The sequence below is a fragment of the Protopterus annectens genome, chromosome 6.part1 (genome assembly GCF_019279795.1).
Source record: "Protopterus annectens isolate FY-2018-M chromosome 6.part1, PAN1.0, whole genome shotgun sequence".
In the NCBI taxonomy this organism is placed as follows: domain Eukaryota; kingdom Metazoa; phylum Chordata; order Ceratodontiformes; family Protopteridae; genus Protopterus; species Protopterus annectens.
In genome coordinates, this window is record NC_056738.1 from 345,893,773 (window position 1) to 345,912,478 (window position 18,706).

The 18,706-nt window shown below is 41.7% G+C and overlaps 1 protein-coding gene and 1 long non-coding RNA gene across 2 annotated transcripts in view; one reads left to right on the plus strand and one right to left on the minus strand.

Moving 5' to 3' along the window:
• Window positions 1-15,342, plus strand: part of LOC122805547 (tyrosine-protein kinase Mer-like) — a 643,235-nt gene extending 627,893 nt beyond the window's left edge. The window contains exon 13 of the mRNA XM_044075763.1: window positions 12,758-15,342. Coding sequence (XP_043931698.1) covers window positions 12,758-13,073 — 316 coding nt within the window. The 3' untranslated portion in view covers window positions 13,074-15,342. The remainder of the gene's footprint in view (window positions 1-12,757) is intronic.
• The window catches only part of LOC122805548, a 344,744-nt gene that overhangs the window by 184,408 nt on the left and 141,630 nt on the right, over window positions 1-18,706 (minus strand). The window lies entirely within an intron of this gene.

Consider the following 18,706-nt stretch of genomic DNA (forward strand, 5'->3'; position numbering starts at 1 on the left):
AGACAGGGTCTTACCATCCTGTTCACACCTGGCCAATGTAGTTTTGACTTTGGGTCCAAACAAGGAGGAGGACTCGATGGGAGCATTGAGAAAGGAAGCCTTGAAGGGTTCTGTGAAATTACACAAGCGCATCCAGGCATGTCATCTCAAAACAATGCCTGAACTCGCTGCTCTAGCCACTCCTTCTGATGCTTGGGACACCAAGCACATGGAGGAGTTCGAAATCGATTCAATAGTGGCCAGCTGAGAGGCCACTTTGTCATGGACCTCTTCAGACACGGCACCTGCCAAAGTTTCAGAGAGCTCAGATACTAGATCTCTTTGAAGTCTGGTGAAGTGTGCCATATAATTCAGGGACCTGATAGCAAAGGTCGCTGATGCAAAGGTGCACTTCCCTATCCTATCCAATGCCCTGGACTCTTTGTTGGGTGGATGGACAGACTGGCTTTCCTCTTCTGCCAGGTCTTTCTTAGTTGCGGCTGCCACCACCAGAGCATCTACAGGGAGACCTTTAGACCAATGAGGTTCAGAAGCAGGGGGGGATAAGATTTTGTCTGACCTCCGGGGAATGGCCTCAACAGTATCAGAGGTCTTCCATGCATGCTGCACAATGAGCCAGACCAGTTCGTCTGCAGGTGGGGTAACCCAGGAGGTAGGGGGCCGGGCGCGAAAAGCCTGCAGGAATACAGACTCCCCAGAAGTCGGGTTAGAGAACTGCCATTCACCTCTCTGTTTAAGGATTTCTAGGATATTACCAAAGGATACATCAGAAGGTGAATGAGGGGACCCTTCCCCATCATCAAAGTCTGTGTCTTCAGTGAGAGACTCCTCAGTGGAGTCCATATGCTTCCTCTTGCATGAGGATTTCCGATGAACTTCCTCAGAGGGAGACGCTGGGGAAGACAACACTAAGGGGGTATCCTGTGGGAGTTTATCCTGAGACCTCTGCGCCTGGTGTCCACTAGAAGCGACCTGTGTACATAGTGGTCCAGAGGAGGATGGTGAGATAGTAAGTACAGTATCAGCGGTAGACGCCAAGGCCTTCTCCATGACTTGGAAGGCAGGTCCACTAGAAGAAGGGTGAGTGCCAAGGGGGAAGTCACCACTCCCCTAAGTGATCCAGCCTGCCAACTGGGAGTCCCAGGACAGCTGAAAAAAGTCAAATCCTGAGTCATAGCAAAATTTTTCTGCCACGAAGGCAACTGTGGCTCCTTAGAGAGATCCATAAAGAGAACTGTAGAGGGGAAAGACTGTGCTACATCAGTAGATTTCAAGGGAGAAGGATAGGTCTTGAGAGGTGGAATTCTTCTGGCCAAAAGCACTTGATCCACAAGTCACAATACGTCATGTTGGGAGAGGCTTCTGGTAGATCTCACAGAAACAGCTGAGGGGGAAACAGGTCTATCTAGAGATGAGGGCAGGTCGGTGCCCATCTCAGTAGACTGCACCAAAAACAACGGTGTCATAAAGGACTGCACTACAGGTGTCTGCACCGAGGAAGTCATCGGTGTCGATGTAATGGTCTGCACCAATGAAAAGGTCGGTGCCGAAGTAGTTGTCGGTGCCGAGGTTGGAACCAATAAAATAGTAAACAAGGACTGAGCTGTCGGTTCCAAAACAATGGTGGTCTGCGCCGACTGTGAGGTCGGTGCCGGTAAAGAAGTCTGAACTGAGGGGCCCCTCAGTTCCAGTACAGCAAAGGACATTGGTGCCATAGACATAGGTGGTGCCGAGGACTTTTTCGGAGCCGAAGATCTAGGCACCGAAGATGTCAGATCCGAGAGACTCAGATCCGAAGCAGAAATCTTTGCTTTCTTTCTTGGTTGATGAGAGTCCCCAGTCAGGGATGAAGGAAGAGATTTAGCCTTAGAAGCATCCTCAGACTTCTTTTTATGGGATCTTGGAGGGGTTGAGGCCTCCGACCCAGAAATAGCATCTGAAAAAGGGAGACTTTAGTAACCCTTTCAGCAAAAGTTTATTTTTCCTCTCTATCAGTGTCCTGTTGGAAAAATTCTTACAAATCCCACAGGGTGGTCAACAGTTAAGTGAGATACACCTAAACAGAAAACACACAATGAATGTGCATCTGAAATAGGTAGTTTATGTCCACAATCATAACATCTTTTAAAACCAGTACTACCTTTTTTATCTGTCATGTTAAAGAAAAGGCAAATACCAACAATAATACAAAAACACAAAATTACTCGAAGGAAAGAAAGGAAAGGCTATCTACCAACTATGGTAATCAACTGATACATTACATTAGATAAAAAGGGTGAAAGTAACTAAAAAAGTTTTTAGAAAACTGAAAGAAAAGGGAGTCGCTAAATGTGATAAGGTAAGAGAGATCAGAAAATCAACTTTTCTGAGAGAAAAGTCCTTATTTTGAAATAAAAGGACAAAAAAGGTTTCACTTAGCTCAAGAGCAACAGCCTGACACGACCTGATGACGACGCGGCAAACGAAATCTGGGGTAACAGGGGGAGGGGGATTATGGGTAAGAGATTGTGAGCTCGAGAGTTTATCACTGGCACGAGCTTGGTATATGGCCGGCTCGGTTCCGATATCGGAACCGTAACCCATACGTAAGGAAGTGGATGAGGATTAATAATATCAGATTACTTCTTCCATGGTGTCTGTTAATAAACTGCACTAAGAATGCCCAGGCAGAATCTGTCCACAGACTGTTTAACTTTAGCTGCAGGTATTTTCCCTGAAGTTTGGTGAACTGCAGTGGTGATGCCATTCTACAAGAAAAGTCCTACCATCAACACAGGAATTATAGACCCATAAGCCTGATGAGTCCCCTCTGAAAAACTGTGGAACATATAAATGAACTCACAAAAACTATGATATCAAAAATCTCATTCAACTTGACCAGCAGCAGCAGTTTGGCTTTGTCAGGGTCAATCCTGGCTAATGAATTTGGTTAACTTCTTTGAGAGGGTTACATTCCAAAGATATGCAGTAGGTAGATAGGACACTCTAAACAGGCCATAGGTGTGAGTGTGTATGCATGTTTAAGGTATGGAAGAACAATCAGAGCAAGGCTAGCCAACCAGTGGTGTGAACCATGGCTTTAGCTGATGGTCACTATTGATGTGACACCCTGACCCCATATGCAAAATTGGAAAATGGGGTTATGGATGGGTGGATGTTAGAACAAAAACAAGTGATGCATCTTCTGCTGTGAAATCCATGCACTCATATGTACAAAGCTACGCAAGTACTAGAATGAAACTAGCATGCAGTTACACAGGTTCTGGTATGTGGGCAAATAATGAGAGAAGGTGCTGACACTTTTTTGTAGAGAAATGCTAATATGAAAAAACAAAGGTGTTAAACCGGCATATTTGAAAGAAATACCAAATTCTCAAAAGGCGTATATAACTGTTAAAGCCACAGTGATTATATCAGTATGCTGCAGGATGCCAATATGTATTGCCTAATAATAAACATGTGTAATGCATTAAATATTTTATTAAATGGATATACATTTGATTGGAATATGATTAATCTAAGTGAAGATGAATTCAGTGAAGCCCACTCAGTGAAGACTGACAGAGGTAGACTATACAGGCTTCCAACTAAAAGTGTTTTATATGTAGACAGAACAGCCCTCGCTGTCATACAGGGGACAACACCTCCTTACCCATAATTAATAAACTGACTTTGATGTCACCAAATGGATGTAAGTTATTAATACTTTTGTCAGAGGCCAGTTTGGTTTATCAGTGTGCACCTGGTTTTAGTAAGTTCATCCTCATTTGGAGGAACAAATAAATACAATCTATTTGTTATTTTCTTACCATTTTATATTTATCTTTCCAAATTTCCCCTACACAAAACTGAAAAAAGTAATGCAATTATATTAAGAGTATGATGAACTGCAAAAGAAAAAAAATGTACTAGGAAAGAAAGGTATGGCCAAAGGGCAAAGGGCATGTGGCATGATTTTCAATTTGAGTTTGGCTGTGGTTGAGAATGGCAGGAATTATTTTGTTATTTCTAGTTCAGCTTGTACAAGCTGAACCTCTAGCTCAGTCATAAGTGAAAGTGTTGTAGTTTGTCCACTGATAAACTTGTGTTAGGATTCCTGATTCTAGAGAGAGTTAACTACGAGTAAGAAGCCTTGAAAGAACCTCAGGTAGATCTAGATCAGCTTTGAGTTTAAGCTAATTTGTTCTCCATACCTTGATAAATTAGAGCAATGGTAGGTTACATTGGAATAGATGTACAGTTTTACAACAGGATTTTGAAGGCTTCTGTACTGGTGGGGATTAGACTTTCTCCAGAATGCAACAATGAAGCTAGGAAAGATGCAAAAAGATGAACAAAATTGTATTATTTAACAGAACAGTCAGATGAACTACATTAGAAGTAACAAACTGACTTCGATTACAATAACATTTGTTTCTCTCAGCCTCCTTACCTTGATGTTACTATAAAACTTTCCTTTACTGCTGATTGATAAGGTGAGGGAGAATTGATTTGTTTCTATAGTATGGCTGACGCTCATATTTCCTTCTTTAATAGCTTGGGTGCAGAATGATCAGTTGGACAAATGTGCAAGCCTGACTATGTACCTGTATTTTGACAGTCATGGCTGTACAGATCAAGGTTGTCAACAATGATAGCATGTGGCATGCCCAACATACATCTCAACTGTCCAGATTTTTGCAGAATGACAAGATTTTTGCCTCATACTTGTGGCCCCTTCCTCAAAAAAGTTGTGCTTTTCTGACAAATCACTAAAGATTGAAGTAACTAAATAATGGCATACATTTGAGTTTTAGACTTCATATCCTTCAGAAAACTCATGCAAACACAAATTCTGTTATTCTGACAACCTTCTAAGTTTACAAAAGTGATATTTAAAGTTCATCCCTATTTTTTGGGTCATTGTCCCCCCATTATTTTAGGCTTTGTCCAGATTTCATGTGATAAGAAGTTGAAACATATGATGACAGAAAAACAGATGTCCTTCCCTTCATGTGTTACAGTATTCCTTGCATCTGGGATTCCCTACCAGGGTCGCACGATGTCTGGCCAGTATGCAAAAGCCTTAAATTGCTTTAAGGTACGCTGTACATCACAAGTATGCTCCTCATGTAGCATAGGGCATAAAGGTGACATCCAGAAGTACCATCCTCAGAACATCTTTGCTGCCAGTCCAAATGCCATTTTGCCATTGTCGGTCTGAACGCCTACGTCGCATTGCTGGTTTCTAAGCTGTTGCAGATGTGCCCCATTGGGATTTCCTTTTTTCTTGTCTTTTGGTTGCTTCTGGGGTTTCATGTCATCCAAGAAGAGTAAATGCCAGTGTGGGAGACAGAGTCCCCACAAAGACCACCACAGACAGTGTTTATTTTGCCTAGGTGCCTTCATAACCATACGTCCTGTTCTATCTGTCTGTTTTGTAGTGAAAACTCTGTATAGTAGGCTTTCTTCCTTATCATTATATCTGGAGAATCAGTGACTTAAGCTTCTTGTTAAGGATACAATGGAAGGAATTTCCTGCCTTGAGGGTCAGCTGTCAGGGAAAAAGAAGGTTAAGAAAACAAGACTGGAATGTTCCACTGTCCAGTCTTTGCCAGATGTTTCACCTGAGTTAACTGATAACCCCGATGTTCACCCAGCTTTGTTGTTGGATTCTTCTGCCACTACTGGGTTGGAGGCCAGCTGGGATCTTGCTTTCAGTACATCTCGTGAGGCCTTGCAGACATCCATTTCAGATTTCAGGGAGAACCACGATTGATTATTTTCAAGGGGCCTAGGGGTGTTCATCATATTTTATTCACAGAGGAAGTCCCTACTACTTTTATTGAATGCTGTTCTTGGTCAGAGCCTTCCAAGCTTTACACGGCAGACGTCCCATTAAAGAAAAAGAAGAAACTTAAACATGTTTCTCCTGCCCCTAGGGATCCACAGAGTGAATGGCATGCCTTCACTCAGGGTTTGTTTAATGCCTCCTCAGGAGGTCTCTGTTCCAGCTCTTCCTTTGTCTTCTACTCCACTTAAAAGACCCAGAGAACAGGATTCTTCTGAGGAGGAGTTGGATTCTGATGAGGAATCCCTTGCTTACTCTCTCAAATGCCTTCTCCTTTGGACTATGGGTCTGAAGAAGAGGAATTGACCAGTCCTGATACTTCCTTTGAAGAAATTTCTTTTGGGGACACAATCGTCAAGATGATGGAGTTTTTTTTTAAATGTGATTGTGATCAGGTCTCTGAAATCCATAACAGGTACAATGACTTGTTGCAGATGGAATCTCCGAAACCTTCTGCTATTTCTTCTGTTTTACCTGCTTTATTGGATCCATTTTCCACTGACTCTACAGCCCCTGATTCTCTGCCCCCTGCTCCCAAGGAACCTGATATGTTTTATAGGGTGCCGGAGGTCTGTTACTGTTTGTACAAGTGTCCTGCTACTGACCCCTCAGTGGTGTCTGTAGCCTCTCACAAGCCCTCTCAGTTGCTTCCTTCGATCAAGTTACTGCCTTCTGATAAAGACAGTAGAACCATGGAAAGGCTAGGTAAGAAGGTTTACACCTTGGCTAAATTGGCTTTTAGGGCTATTAGTTATCAGATTAATATGTCCAGGTATGCGTTGGCTCTCCTTTTTCAAGCTTGTCTGGTTATTTCTGATCTCCCAAACTCTGGGGGTAAAACTTCTGTTCTTTCCCTGTTAGGGGCTTCCTCACAGGTTGTTCATCATTCCATCAAGTGCAGTTATGATGTAGCAAATGCTTCTTCTATGGCTGTTGCTTTTGGTTCATTGACGAGGAGGTCTTCTTGGCTTTGGCTTCAACCATTGCCTGATGATATCAAGGTTAAGTTGGTGGATGCCCATCTTGTTTGGGGAAGCTGCTGCTGATTTGTTTAAGTTCCTTCAGGATAAGGGGAATACTTTACCAGAAATCAAACATGTTTGTCTCTTCTGTACCTAAATTTCAGAGAAACTAACCCAGTAAGCCTGCCTTTGTCTGTAGGCAGTCTCACCTTCCTTCTAACAGCAAAAAGAATGGCAAGCAGGCTTCTCTTGGTAAGGCTACTCAGACTTCAGGGACTCAGAAATCTTTCTTTCCAGATAAACCAGGTGCTGTCTGACTATCTGTCTCTTCCCAGCCATGTTCCTCTTTTCTTTTGCCTTTCTCTCTCTTCCTGTCTGGCTTCAGATTACTCAGGATTAATGGGTTCTGTCCATTTTTCGCTAGGGGTATTTCATGGTGTGGAAATCCAGTCCTCCTTTTATGGGCATTCCTCAGCCTCCTCAGGAACAACTCCCATTTTCCCAAAGGTGCTTCAAGTCATTTTGACTAATGGTACCATTCAAGAGGTGCCTGTGTCCCAAAGGGGCAGGAGGGTTTACTCCAAGGTGTTTCTCGTACCCAGAAAAGAGGGTACTTGGAGACCTTTTCTACAACTCTCTCATATAAACATTTTTCTGAAGGTGCCCACTTTTCAAATGTTGCACCTTCAGACTCTGTTCCCTCTTTTGCTTCCTCAGGTTTATATGGTGTCTCTGGATCTCAAGGATGCTTATCATCGTATTCCAATTCATCCATTTTCCAGGAAGTTTTTGCATTTCTCTGTTGCTTCCTGACTTCAGGAGATCCAAGTATTTCCTTACATGGACGACCTGCTGATTCAGGCATCCTCTTCAGAGATCCTGCAGCAAAATCATCATTTTGCCATTTTTCTTCTTTAGAGCCAGAGGTTCACAACAAACTTCAAAAAGTCTTCTCTGACTCCTTATCAGGACCATGTTTTTCTGTCTTGCATGATTCAGATGGTGCCTATGCTGACATCCCTGCCTCCTCCCAAGGCCTTAACTCTCATTTCCTTCTTTCAAACTCTTCTTCCTCTGGCCTGCATTACAGCAGGGAGTTACTGAGAGTTTTGGGTTTCATGGCATCTGTGATGTCCCTGCTCTGGGCCAGTAATCAAGGAGCCTTAATCCTTACCATAGACACCAATGAGGGATGTTCACTTGGAACAAAAATAGATTACATACAGTATTTCCAGATGCAGCTCTCTGCATATTCCCCTTAAGAGCACACAGGAAATACACTCAGTCTTTGGGCTGGGTTTTTCTCCCTCTCTCTCCAGGCCCCAAATAAGACTCCCCACTGACACAGCTGTAGGTTTGAGTCCTCAGCTAAGTGTTCCAAGCCAAGTACTCCACCATCCTCTCTGTGAAACCAGTGCTGTGTGTCCCTGCTCCAAGTAGCTGACACACATACTCTTTCAAATTTGATTTTTACACAGACACACACAGACACATATACATGGGAAGGGCTGGCACAGCTTTATCAGCTATGCCACCTTTGCCCAGGCTATAAAGTAGGCACTGCCACCAGAACACTCCAAAGCCCACTTCTCTAATACTGTTACCAGGGTAGCCATTTATACTGAGTAAAATTAATACGAATACAAATGGTAGTGGTTGACCAATGCAGCAACGGTTTTCAGGAGCAGCCACAGTGTCACCAAATAAATATAAGTACTCTCAAAGGTTAAGATATTCTCTAAAAGACCAGCCACAATGAAAAGTTTAAATATATTTAATAAATAATAATAATAGAATGTGAAAATACTAAATATCTATTTACAATAAACATAAGAGTTTCAATCATAGGAAATATTAAAAATAACACAAATGGATAGATTCATACAGATACAGAAAAACAGTACTTAACTTATCTCACTATATATTCCTGACTAATCTAAAGAATTACTATTCCCTGTTTACTTACTAAATAAAGATGAAGTCGGTGAGAGGTTTTACTTTTTTGTCAGGTTTCAAAAACAGACTGCCCTGACATTTCTGTCTCATGTACTATTAAACATCATTTCAGTGCTGGATTACATAATTACATCACATACATCTGGTCATCTGACTGTAGTTCCCACACTACCCCTTTTACTAGAAACTGAACGAGAATCTAGCACATATGTGTTACCATACACACAGATAGAGCTTTGCTGAGAAGTGTTATAGCATCTGGAAGCTATAAAATCATTCCAAAACTTCCATCCTTCCAAGGTAGCAATTCATTCACCCCTGAGGATAATACAGTAGGATTCCTAGTCATGGTTTTCACAGACATATCATCTCTGGCTGCAATCAGAACTGTAAGATACGATCTTTATGGCCTAAACCAAGTAATTTAATTTCAGACTATTTTTCTAAGATAGGTGGACTGAGATTAACCTCTTCTCTTCTCTTCCAGTATCCTCTGTAACAATATTTTCATTTCAACAGTTACAGTACAGTCTGACATACAGGTGTATTTCTTTTCTGCCCAGCAGGACCCACTGTTGGCATATTTTTAACACAAGCAGCTTTAGAAATACATTTTCAACTCAAGCATTTGTACAAATCAGTTTGATAAACAAATGACATATAATTCTTTACAAAACTCCAGCTAGCTACGTTGGCATATGTTACACGTCCACTGCCATAGGAGTAGTCCTGGCATAACTGGCAATACCTCACATCATCACAGCATCCACCATCCCTATTCTCCCTTTGGCCAAACTCCACATGAGAAAGTTTCAGTGGTTCCTGAAGTCAGTTTGGCTTCAACATGCACATCCACTAGACTTTGCAGTTCCTCTTCTACCTTGTCTGAAGAAGGAACTTCACTAGTGGATCCAGCAGTTGTTCTTAAACCAAGAGATTCCTTTTCACCCCCCCCTTCCCTCTTAGGAACTGTTCACAGATGCTTCAGATGTGGGATGAGGAGCAGCTTTTGGGTCCCTAAAGGTGCAGGGCGCCTGGTCTCCTCTTCAACAGAAAGAGCAAAACAATGTCAAGGAGATGAAAGTTCTTGTGCTGGCTCATAGACATTTCATCCTCTTTTCTCCCCAGAACCTCTCAAGGTATTTACATATGATACCACAGTTTTGTGGTATATAAACAAACAGGAGGGAACAAGATCTTACCTTCTTTGCCGGATGGCCCTCCTGGCATGGGATCTTGTTGTCCATTATCAAATGACTCTTCAGGCAGTTTACATTCCCTCAGGTCAAAACATTGTTGCAGACACTCTGAGCAGGTCTTTAACTCTATCCCACAAATGGAAGCCTCACAGGGATGTGTTTTTGGACATTGTCCACCAGTGGGATACTCCTCATGTAGATCTATTTGCCTCCCCTCTAAGTAGACAACTTCCTCTATTTTGTGCCAGAGTCCCAGGTCTTCTGGTATGGAATGTGGATGTCCTCTATTTTTCTTGGAAGTGGATGTTTCTTTATGCATTCTCTCCCCTTCCCCTCATTCCAAAAGTCTTGTTCCAAATTCAACAGGACGGTGAACAATCTTATCGGTGACTCCCTTTTAGCTCAATTTGTGCTTTTTATTTCTTCGTTTTATTAAAGCCTACATTTTAACAGAATTTCTCAGTGAACTTTTCATTGTGGTGGAAGCCTTTTTTTTCATTTTACTATTTTTGCCTATTAAGGCTTCCTATGGAGGTGGTTTTTGGTTTGGTTGTTTATCCAAATCTAAGAGGTTTTCTGTTTGGTGTCTCTCTCATAACCTGGATCAATTTACTGTGGATGTTCCTTTGGTTTGTGTGAATTGCTCAATGCTGGTATGGCCTATTCTTCTGTTAAGACCCGCTTATCAGCTATCTCTGCTTGTCTGCCTTTATCTTCTCCTTTAGCTTCTAGATTTGAAGCTAAATAATTCCTTAAAGGTGTCCTTCATTTTAGGCCTTCCAAGAAGCCTGTTCCTCCTCCCTGGGATCTTAATTTTTTTTGAGAAGTTAATCAAGCCTGTTTTGAGCCTGCTGCTTCAGCTTCCTTGCAAGGGCCCATCCTTCATGGCTTCCTAGAAGGCTCTGCTGGTCCTTCCTCCTCCCAAATTTCTTCTTGAGTTTTGGCACTCTCCCATATATAAGGAATACTGCAACAGGTGAATGGAAGGATGTAGTACAATTGTGTAAAACCTTACCATAACAATAGATGTCCTTTCCTTCACTGTTGCAGTATTCACTCCCTCCCTCATCCCCCTGGTCCATTTCTCTTCTTGATGCACTGGTATCTCTTTGTTTTCCTTTGACTGGCATTCCTACTGGGGCTATCAGTTCTGAGGATGGTACAGCTGGACATTACCTTTATGCCCTATGCTATGCAAGGAGCATACGTGTGACATCCGTCTTACCTTAAAGCAACCTAAGGCTTTTGTATACTGGCCAGACGTCAGGCTACCCTGGCAGGTAATCCCAGATGTAAGGAATACTGCAACAGTGAAGAAAAGGACATCTACTGTTATGGTAAGATTTTATATAAATGTACTTTATGACCTTTTGTTTTTTTTTTCTATCACTACTGCATGTAGTTCAAGAACAACAGAGTGCCGAAACATTAGTAAATCTTGAAGTACAACAAGTTTCAGTAGCAATTGTATCTATGGTTTCAGTCTGCCAGACGTCAGCCAAGTAAACATCGTATCTGATAAAAGATAAGTGTCTGCCTTGGTTGCTGTATTGTTGGATTGCAATTAATATTCCCTGCCTGTGGCCATTTGTGGATATTTCCTGAGCTGCATCTTATGCAGATGGCTGTAACACATTTCTTATGTGAAGGGCAAGGACAGAACTCATCATACCTGCACCATGCAGTGTGTAGGGCCTGCAAGACAAATTGCACACCCCTTTAAGAGATTTTATGACGTACATTATCCATCAGAGTGGGTAATAGCCATCAGTCTTTAAGCACACCTCCTTAAAGTCAAGTCTTTTGAGCAGTAGTATTCTACACACTCAGGTTACTGATTACCTGTCAGATGATACACACCCCCAAGGCAGATCTTCTGACCTAGAATATGCAACACAGTCATGGTACTGGTCACCAGTCAGATGACACACCTCCTCAAGGCAGATCTTCTGACCTAGAATATGCAACACAGTCATGGTACTGGTCACCAGTCAGATGACACACCCCCTCAAGGCAGATCTTCTGACCTAGAATATGCAACACAGTCAGGGTACTGGTTACTTGAAAGACTCATTGAAAGACTCATTCTATACATTGTCTTACACAACTAAATCATTCTGTGAGAGTCTTACAGAGATTCAAAGAATGTGGTTTAATTTGGTATGGGGTCATTTTGTGTGTCCATGGTCTTAATTCTGTGTGATTGCTTTTTTAAATACTGAGGAAATGTTCCCAAAAATTACATGGTCAATAAAAGATAAAAAAAAATAAATTAAATTGTAAATTATTGTAAATAATGCTCTGTCTTGCTGAGTGAATGATTGCCAAAATGTGTATATTTGACAGATAACTCATTTTTTTCAGCTGGCTTTTCATTTAGTTCAAGTACCAGTTTCTGCTGAGTTATCCTGTATATTTTCTTTTTCAGTATTCACTTATGGTTGTTCTATTTTTTTTGATTTCACATAAAATTTTGATGAACTGATTGACTGATTTTTTAAATAACAGATTGTTTGATAATATTACGGGCCTCCCTCTTGTATGTACAGAAGTGATTGCAAATAACTTATATAGGTTGATTATATTAGGTTGATTTTTAGGGGTTAGAATTTTGTTTTACTGTTCAGTAATAAAATATGACTGAAGTCTGCCACCGTTGAAAAGCCAAAGATGACAGTAATAGATTTTATAATTTACTCATACCGAAGATAACCAGCTGAAATTATACTCCATGTGATTTCTTCAGTTGTCTTTATTATCTCCTCCACCATTATTCCCTAAAATTTGTTCTGTCTGTTCTCCTTTTTCAGGTATTCCGTAATGAGCAGCTGTTGGCTGGCAGACCCAAATGAACGCCCTAACTTTTCTGAACTAAAGTCAAGTCTTCTAGAAATGTATCCCTCCCTGCCTTCTGTCTATACTAAAGATGAGGTAGCGTACATGAACGTGGGATTCCTCACTATGTCTGAGGGCGTGAATATCAATGCAGACCAGAATGACCAGAGGGAGACAAGCAGAAATGTTTATTGCTCTGAGCCTGCACTGTCCATAGGAAATTATGAAGCTGTCCGCAGTGACAATACTACCATGGTTGATAACTGCCAAGTATTATTTGTGGATATATAATTAATCAATTATATTGCTCTGTGACTGAATATCTCTGACTTGCTAAAGTGCCAAATGTTATACTGTACTTATGTGAAATAAGTTTCTCTTGATATTTACTTTTGTTCAAATGAAAATTAACTATAGCATGATGTCTTGAGTTGCTATATATAGATAGGGAGACATGGCTTCAGCTACCTCTTCTCAAATTAGTAGTAGCTCTTCTACACTAATTAAGTTTTATGAATAATGTCATATTTATTAGATAATGGATGCCCTAAATGTAACACGTTTTTATATTTATTCCTAGGATTAGGAATTAAAAAGTGCCTTCAGCATCTTTTAACCAAATAAAGCTAAATGCAAATGGCATAGAAAGCAGTTTTGCTGCAGACTGCGTCATCACTAGCTTTACGTCTAGTAGAATGTAGATGTCTCCAAACCAGATGGAGCATTACAGCCAGTGCAGGAAGTATGGATAAACCAGTAATTTGAATATGCCCATTTAATGGTGTAGTTTATGAACTATGATAGCACTTTTCCAGTGGAACTTGTTTTTCAGAGGAGCACTGAAACTTATCTTTGCTTATGTGCTACATTTTTCCATCAGGTGGATATAGTTAAAGGACTGCTATAAGCAAAAAAAAGTATGTTTTGATTCAGATTTTAATCTTCTATGCAGAACCAATACCACTGCATCACTAAATGTAGTAAGTATTTTGTATTGTATTCTACTTCAAAAAGTCATGGTGGGAGCAACCATACCTTAGTGTTTTTTTTTTCCTGCCAAATACTTCTTCAAACACTTCTCTTTGCCCTCACAGTATAGCATCACTTTGTTTTTCATTCTCCTCCCATCTCTACTTCCACTCGCCTACAATGACAGTCTGCTGAATAAATGTTTTTTTTTTTTTTAGTATGTCTTGCGACAGAATCAAATTTTTCTTTTGGCTCTCACTGTTTTCTTAAAATAAAACTCTTAAACAGATTGCTAGTCTCTTTCTTCATCTTGTAGAAAACAGTGACTATATTAATTAAAAGACTCTACTTGTGTTAATTACATGTAGTCCTTCTCCACTCACTCACTTACTCACTGCTTCAGCCATAAGTGAAGTTTACTGTCCAGTCTTTCATATGCTGCCCACTCACATTTTTAACAAAGAGAATACAGAGAGACTGTAGGAGCCAAGAAACAGGGAGAAATTATGTTATTAAAGTTGCTTAAGCTGTTGACTCATGATAGTCTTATTACATCAGATTTGCTTTAATGTTTGCCTCACATTTATCTGTCACTTTATGTTTTAGTGCATATTAGAGAACAGAGAAATCTGACAGTAGTTGATCTTAATACAGTGGATATGGTTTACTCCACAGTAAAGTGATCTGCAGTATAGGTATGACATTTTTACTGTTAAATTTATTTTATGCTTCCATTTTTCCTGCTGTTTCTGTTTTCCTGTAATAATCCCTGCCTCTCCTCACTGTTCTAGCCTTATAATTTCTTTAATCTCTCTCAACATGCAGTCTGTAGCACAATTTTCAAGAGCAGTACTTTTAGACAGGCAGAAAAGCAAAAGCTTTAAATTGTTTTTTTTTTACTAAAATAAATTAAGCATCAAAAGGGGATATTTCCCATGAGTTGTGATGATTTTTTCATAGATTAGCAATGGGTCTTGACAGCACACAAAAAACAGAAAAAGATAGAAAAAGAAAGAAATATAATGCATGGGGCATGTGAGGATGGCAGATTATTAAGAGTTCTTGTTATTTCAGCAAAACCTGCCATACAACATCTGGTGTCAGGTCATGTCATTAAATGGCTGATTTTTGAAAGAGCCTAACTTACCTCATGTATCATAACAGTTAATAATAGGTACCTTTCTCACAGCTCAAATAATTTCATATTTTTATTTTAATGTATGTTATATGCTGAGATTATGCCCCCCACACACATATACTGCAGTTTTCTACATCAGCCTAATCTCTGAATTCAAGAACATCAGACTTGTGCAAAGTTACCATGCCTGCACTAAAGTTTCACTCACCCTCTGCAAAGGATGACAGCAGGTCTAAGACAACTCATTCCTTTTTCATGTATTATTTATTTACTATTTAGTACCCAGGTGGGTGGGCTGGTCCATAGACCCTTTTCAGCCATGACCAAAAAGAAAACATGCATATTCCAGAAGCATACAAAACCAATGCAAAATTGTATCTTTTTAAAGGGTTTTGGAACAAACATGCTTATTGCAGATACTTATAGGTTCATAGGTTCATAGGTTTATACTAGGCTATCTGCCCTAAGGCATTTATAAGCCTAGCCCAAATTTTTGTGGCTTACGCCACCCCTTATATGAAAAAATACTGTGCCCATTAGTTTGTTGTGCCTCTGTCCAGCAGTGACACAGAGATGATTCCCGGGATAAACCTATGATCTCCCATCCACAGGTCAAGATTTCTCTTGAACAGAGCCAGCGAGGTGCTCTGCCTCACATGGACCGGGATTTTATTCCACAGCATAGGGAGTCTCTGAGTGATAAATCTATCCCTCCAGCACATCCTATTTATATCCGTGCTAAGGTTTAAGTCGCTTGCTCTAGTGGTTTTGGTGGATTTGGATTTTTGAGGTGGAGCATGTCCATTAATTCCGGGTTGGACATGGCCTTGTATGTCAGGCACATGTCACCTCTGAGCAGACGGTATGCAACTGAATAGAGCTGGAATTTCTTCAATCTGGCAGCATATGACAGATTTTGGAGTCCCTTTATCCTTTTGGTGAGGAACTTTTGGGGTCTCTCCAATTGCTGCAGATGTCGGGTGCGATACATCCCGAATGGGGCATTGTACTCGATCATTGGTCTGATAAGTGAAGAGTACAAGGGAACAATGACCTCACTAGATCTGGATGTGAATCCCTTCATGATCAGGTGGGCAATGTAGAAGGTCTTTCTAACCACTTTAGCAACGTGAGTGTCAAAAGAAAGGCCACTGTCAACCTGGGTCCCCAGGTCCCTGATAACCTCTTCTGTGCTTAGTGGATTGCCACCTATATGGTAGCTTGGGGTTACCTTGTTTTTCCCGAAGGGTATGACTATACATTTTTTGGCGTTTAACTTCAGGCCATGGCTCTGGCACCAGCTATCTGTTTCCGTGAGTCCCTTCTGAAGGATATCCGTGTCCGATGCACTTTCCACTATGGCGCCCAGTTTGCAGTCGTCTGCAAACTTTGTCAGCCAAAGTCCTCCCATGTTGGCCTGTACTTCTGAGAAGTAGATGCTGAACAATAGGGGGCCAAGGACCGAGCCCTGTGGGACACCGCTTGCGACTGGCTTGGAGTCTGACATAGCGCCAGCAACTCTAACCCTGTGGGTACTGTCCTTAAGCCAGTTTGCAACCCATCTTGTGACATATGGGTTTACATTTAAGCTGGTAAGTTTTTCTACAATACCCAAGTGGGGTATTGTGTCGAAGGCCTTTGCAAGGTCAAGGTAGGCTGTATGGACTGCCTTTCCCTCATCAATGGCCTTGGTGACTGTTTCGAAGAAGTCAACCAAGTTCAAAAGGCATGATCTGCCCTTGACAAAGCCAAACTGGGTCGGGTCCAATGTCTGCAAGTCCCCTATATCTTTGTTTATGAGCTCCATTATGATCCTCTCCATAGCTTTGCAGATTAGACTTGTTAAGCTTATGGGGTGGTAATTACCAGGGTCCGTAGAGGCACCACCTTTGTGGAGTGGGACCACAGTTGCCGTATGCCACTCCTTGGGCACGTATCCTGTGGTAAGGCTGAGATTAAACAGCTGCCTTATGTGCGGGTTTAATTCCTCATTTAGCTCGTGTAGCACACAGCCGGGGACACCATCTGGTCCCACTGATGCTGTGTTTTTAGCTTTAGAGAGAGCAGCTTACACCTGCGCATTTGAGATGTCTGGGAGGCTACACTCTGCTGGGATAGTTATCTCTCCTTTAGGGGAGGGGGGTGAAGTTTGCACTGAACCTGTCTGCCAGTATGTTGGCAATGTCTGTGGGTTCAGTGATTTTTGTATCATTTTGGACTAATTCTGAGCATATCTGGGAGTTTCCACCCAGGTTCCTAACATAGCTGAAAAAGGCCTTATGATTGTCCTTTGAATCCATGGCAATTTTTCTCTCAAAATTGGCCTTAGTTGATTTTATGAGTGCTCGTATTTTTTAACTAATAATGATCAGGGGTGACTTCCCTTTCATGGATTTTGTTCTATCATGTAATAGCTTTCTCCTCTTATTGTAAAGTTTGTTAATGGCTGGGGTCCACCAGACTGGACGTTTGCCCTTTGTGGAAAGAGTCTTGGTTTTATTTGGGATTGCCTGATCCATGCAGTCCTGGAGGTGTTCATAGAAGGCATTTGTAAGGGCTTCCGCAGCTTGGGTTGTGGTTTCCACTGGCTCAGGGGCCTTGAAGGATACCACACCAGTCTTGAGTAGTGTGAAGTTTGCTTTAGAGAAGTTCTTCACTGTGGTCTTTTTGTTTGGGGTGGGGGCGGGATGTGGATTACCAGTGAGATTAGTTTATGATCAGATCTCACCAATGAGGGATATACTTCGGTGTGGAGCATTTTGTCCCCATGTTTGTGATAATGAGATCTAGTATATTTTCTCCTCTCGTGGGAACAGTGACTAGCTGTTCCATGGCATTTGAATTTATGAACTCCAGGAACCATTGGGCTAGAAAGTTAGGGCTTGAGTAATGTTCCCAGTCTATATTCGGGTAGTTGAAGTCACCCAATATGATGGTGTTTGGAGATACATTTATACCCTCCAGTGTCTTCAGGAAGGCTGTGTGGGGTTCCTGAATTTGAGAGGGTGGCCTGTAGCATGCTACAATTTGTAGAGCAGTTTTGCCTATGGTTAGTTGCACCTGGATGGTTTCCGAAGCTTCGTGCGTTGCCACCAACCTGGAGGTGTGGGTATCCTTTATGAATATGGATACACCCCCTCCTTTTGTGGTGTGGTCCGGGTTTTAAGGCCGGAACGCATGATATGAGGTAAAACCTAATAGTGCCGAGGTGCTCTCTGGAGCCTTGAACCAGGTTTCAGTTACAGCACAGACATCGATGTTCTCCATACTGAGAAGGGCCTCGAGTGCGTGCATTTTGAGATTTAGACTTCTGGCATTGAGCAGCATTACCCTCAGTTTCTTCCCATTTTTGTTTTCTAGGGTGGTAGGTTTAGAATTTGAGCCTTGCCTAAAAAAGGCACTATAGGGGTGGCAAGAGCCTTAGCCAATATCCGGAATCCCAGGGGTGACAGGTGCAAGCCGTCCCTTGTGAAGCAGCGTGGCTTGTCAAGCATGTCATCCCAGGCAGACAGACACTGGATCCCCTTTGAATGACACCAGACATTAAGCCAATTGTTAAAGCTGATCATCTTGTCTCTATATTGTGGCATCATTCTTGGTGAAGGAAGGATACTGCTCAGGGTCAGGGTCATACCTGCCTGGGCTACATAATCAGAGAGCTCCTCTATGTCTCTTTTCATGTAGTCCAGGGAGGTACGTCTCAGGTCGTTCACACCAGCATGGACAATGACTGTGTCATATTTGTACTTGCCGTGGAGTGACCAGAGTGCTTGTGTTATGTGGCGGATTCTAGCGCCCGATAGGCAGCTTACTGTGA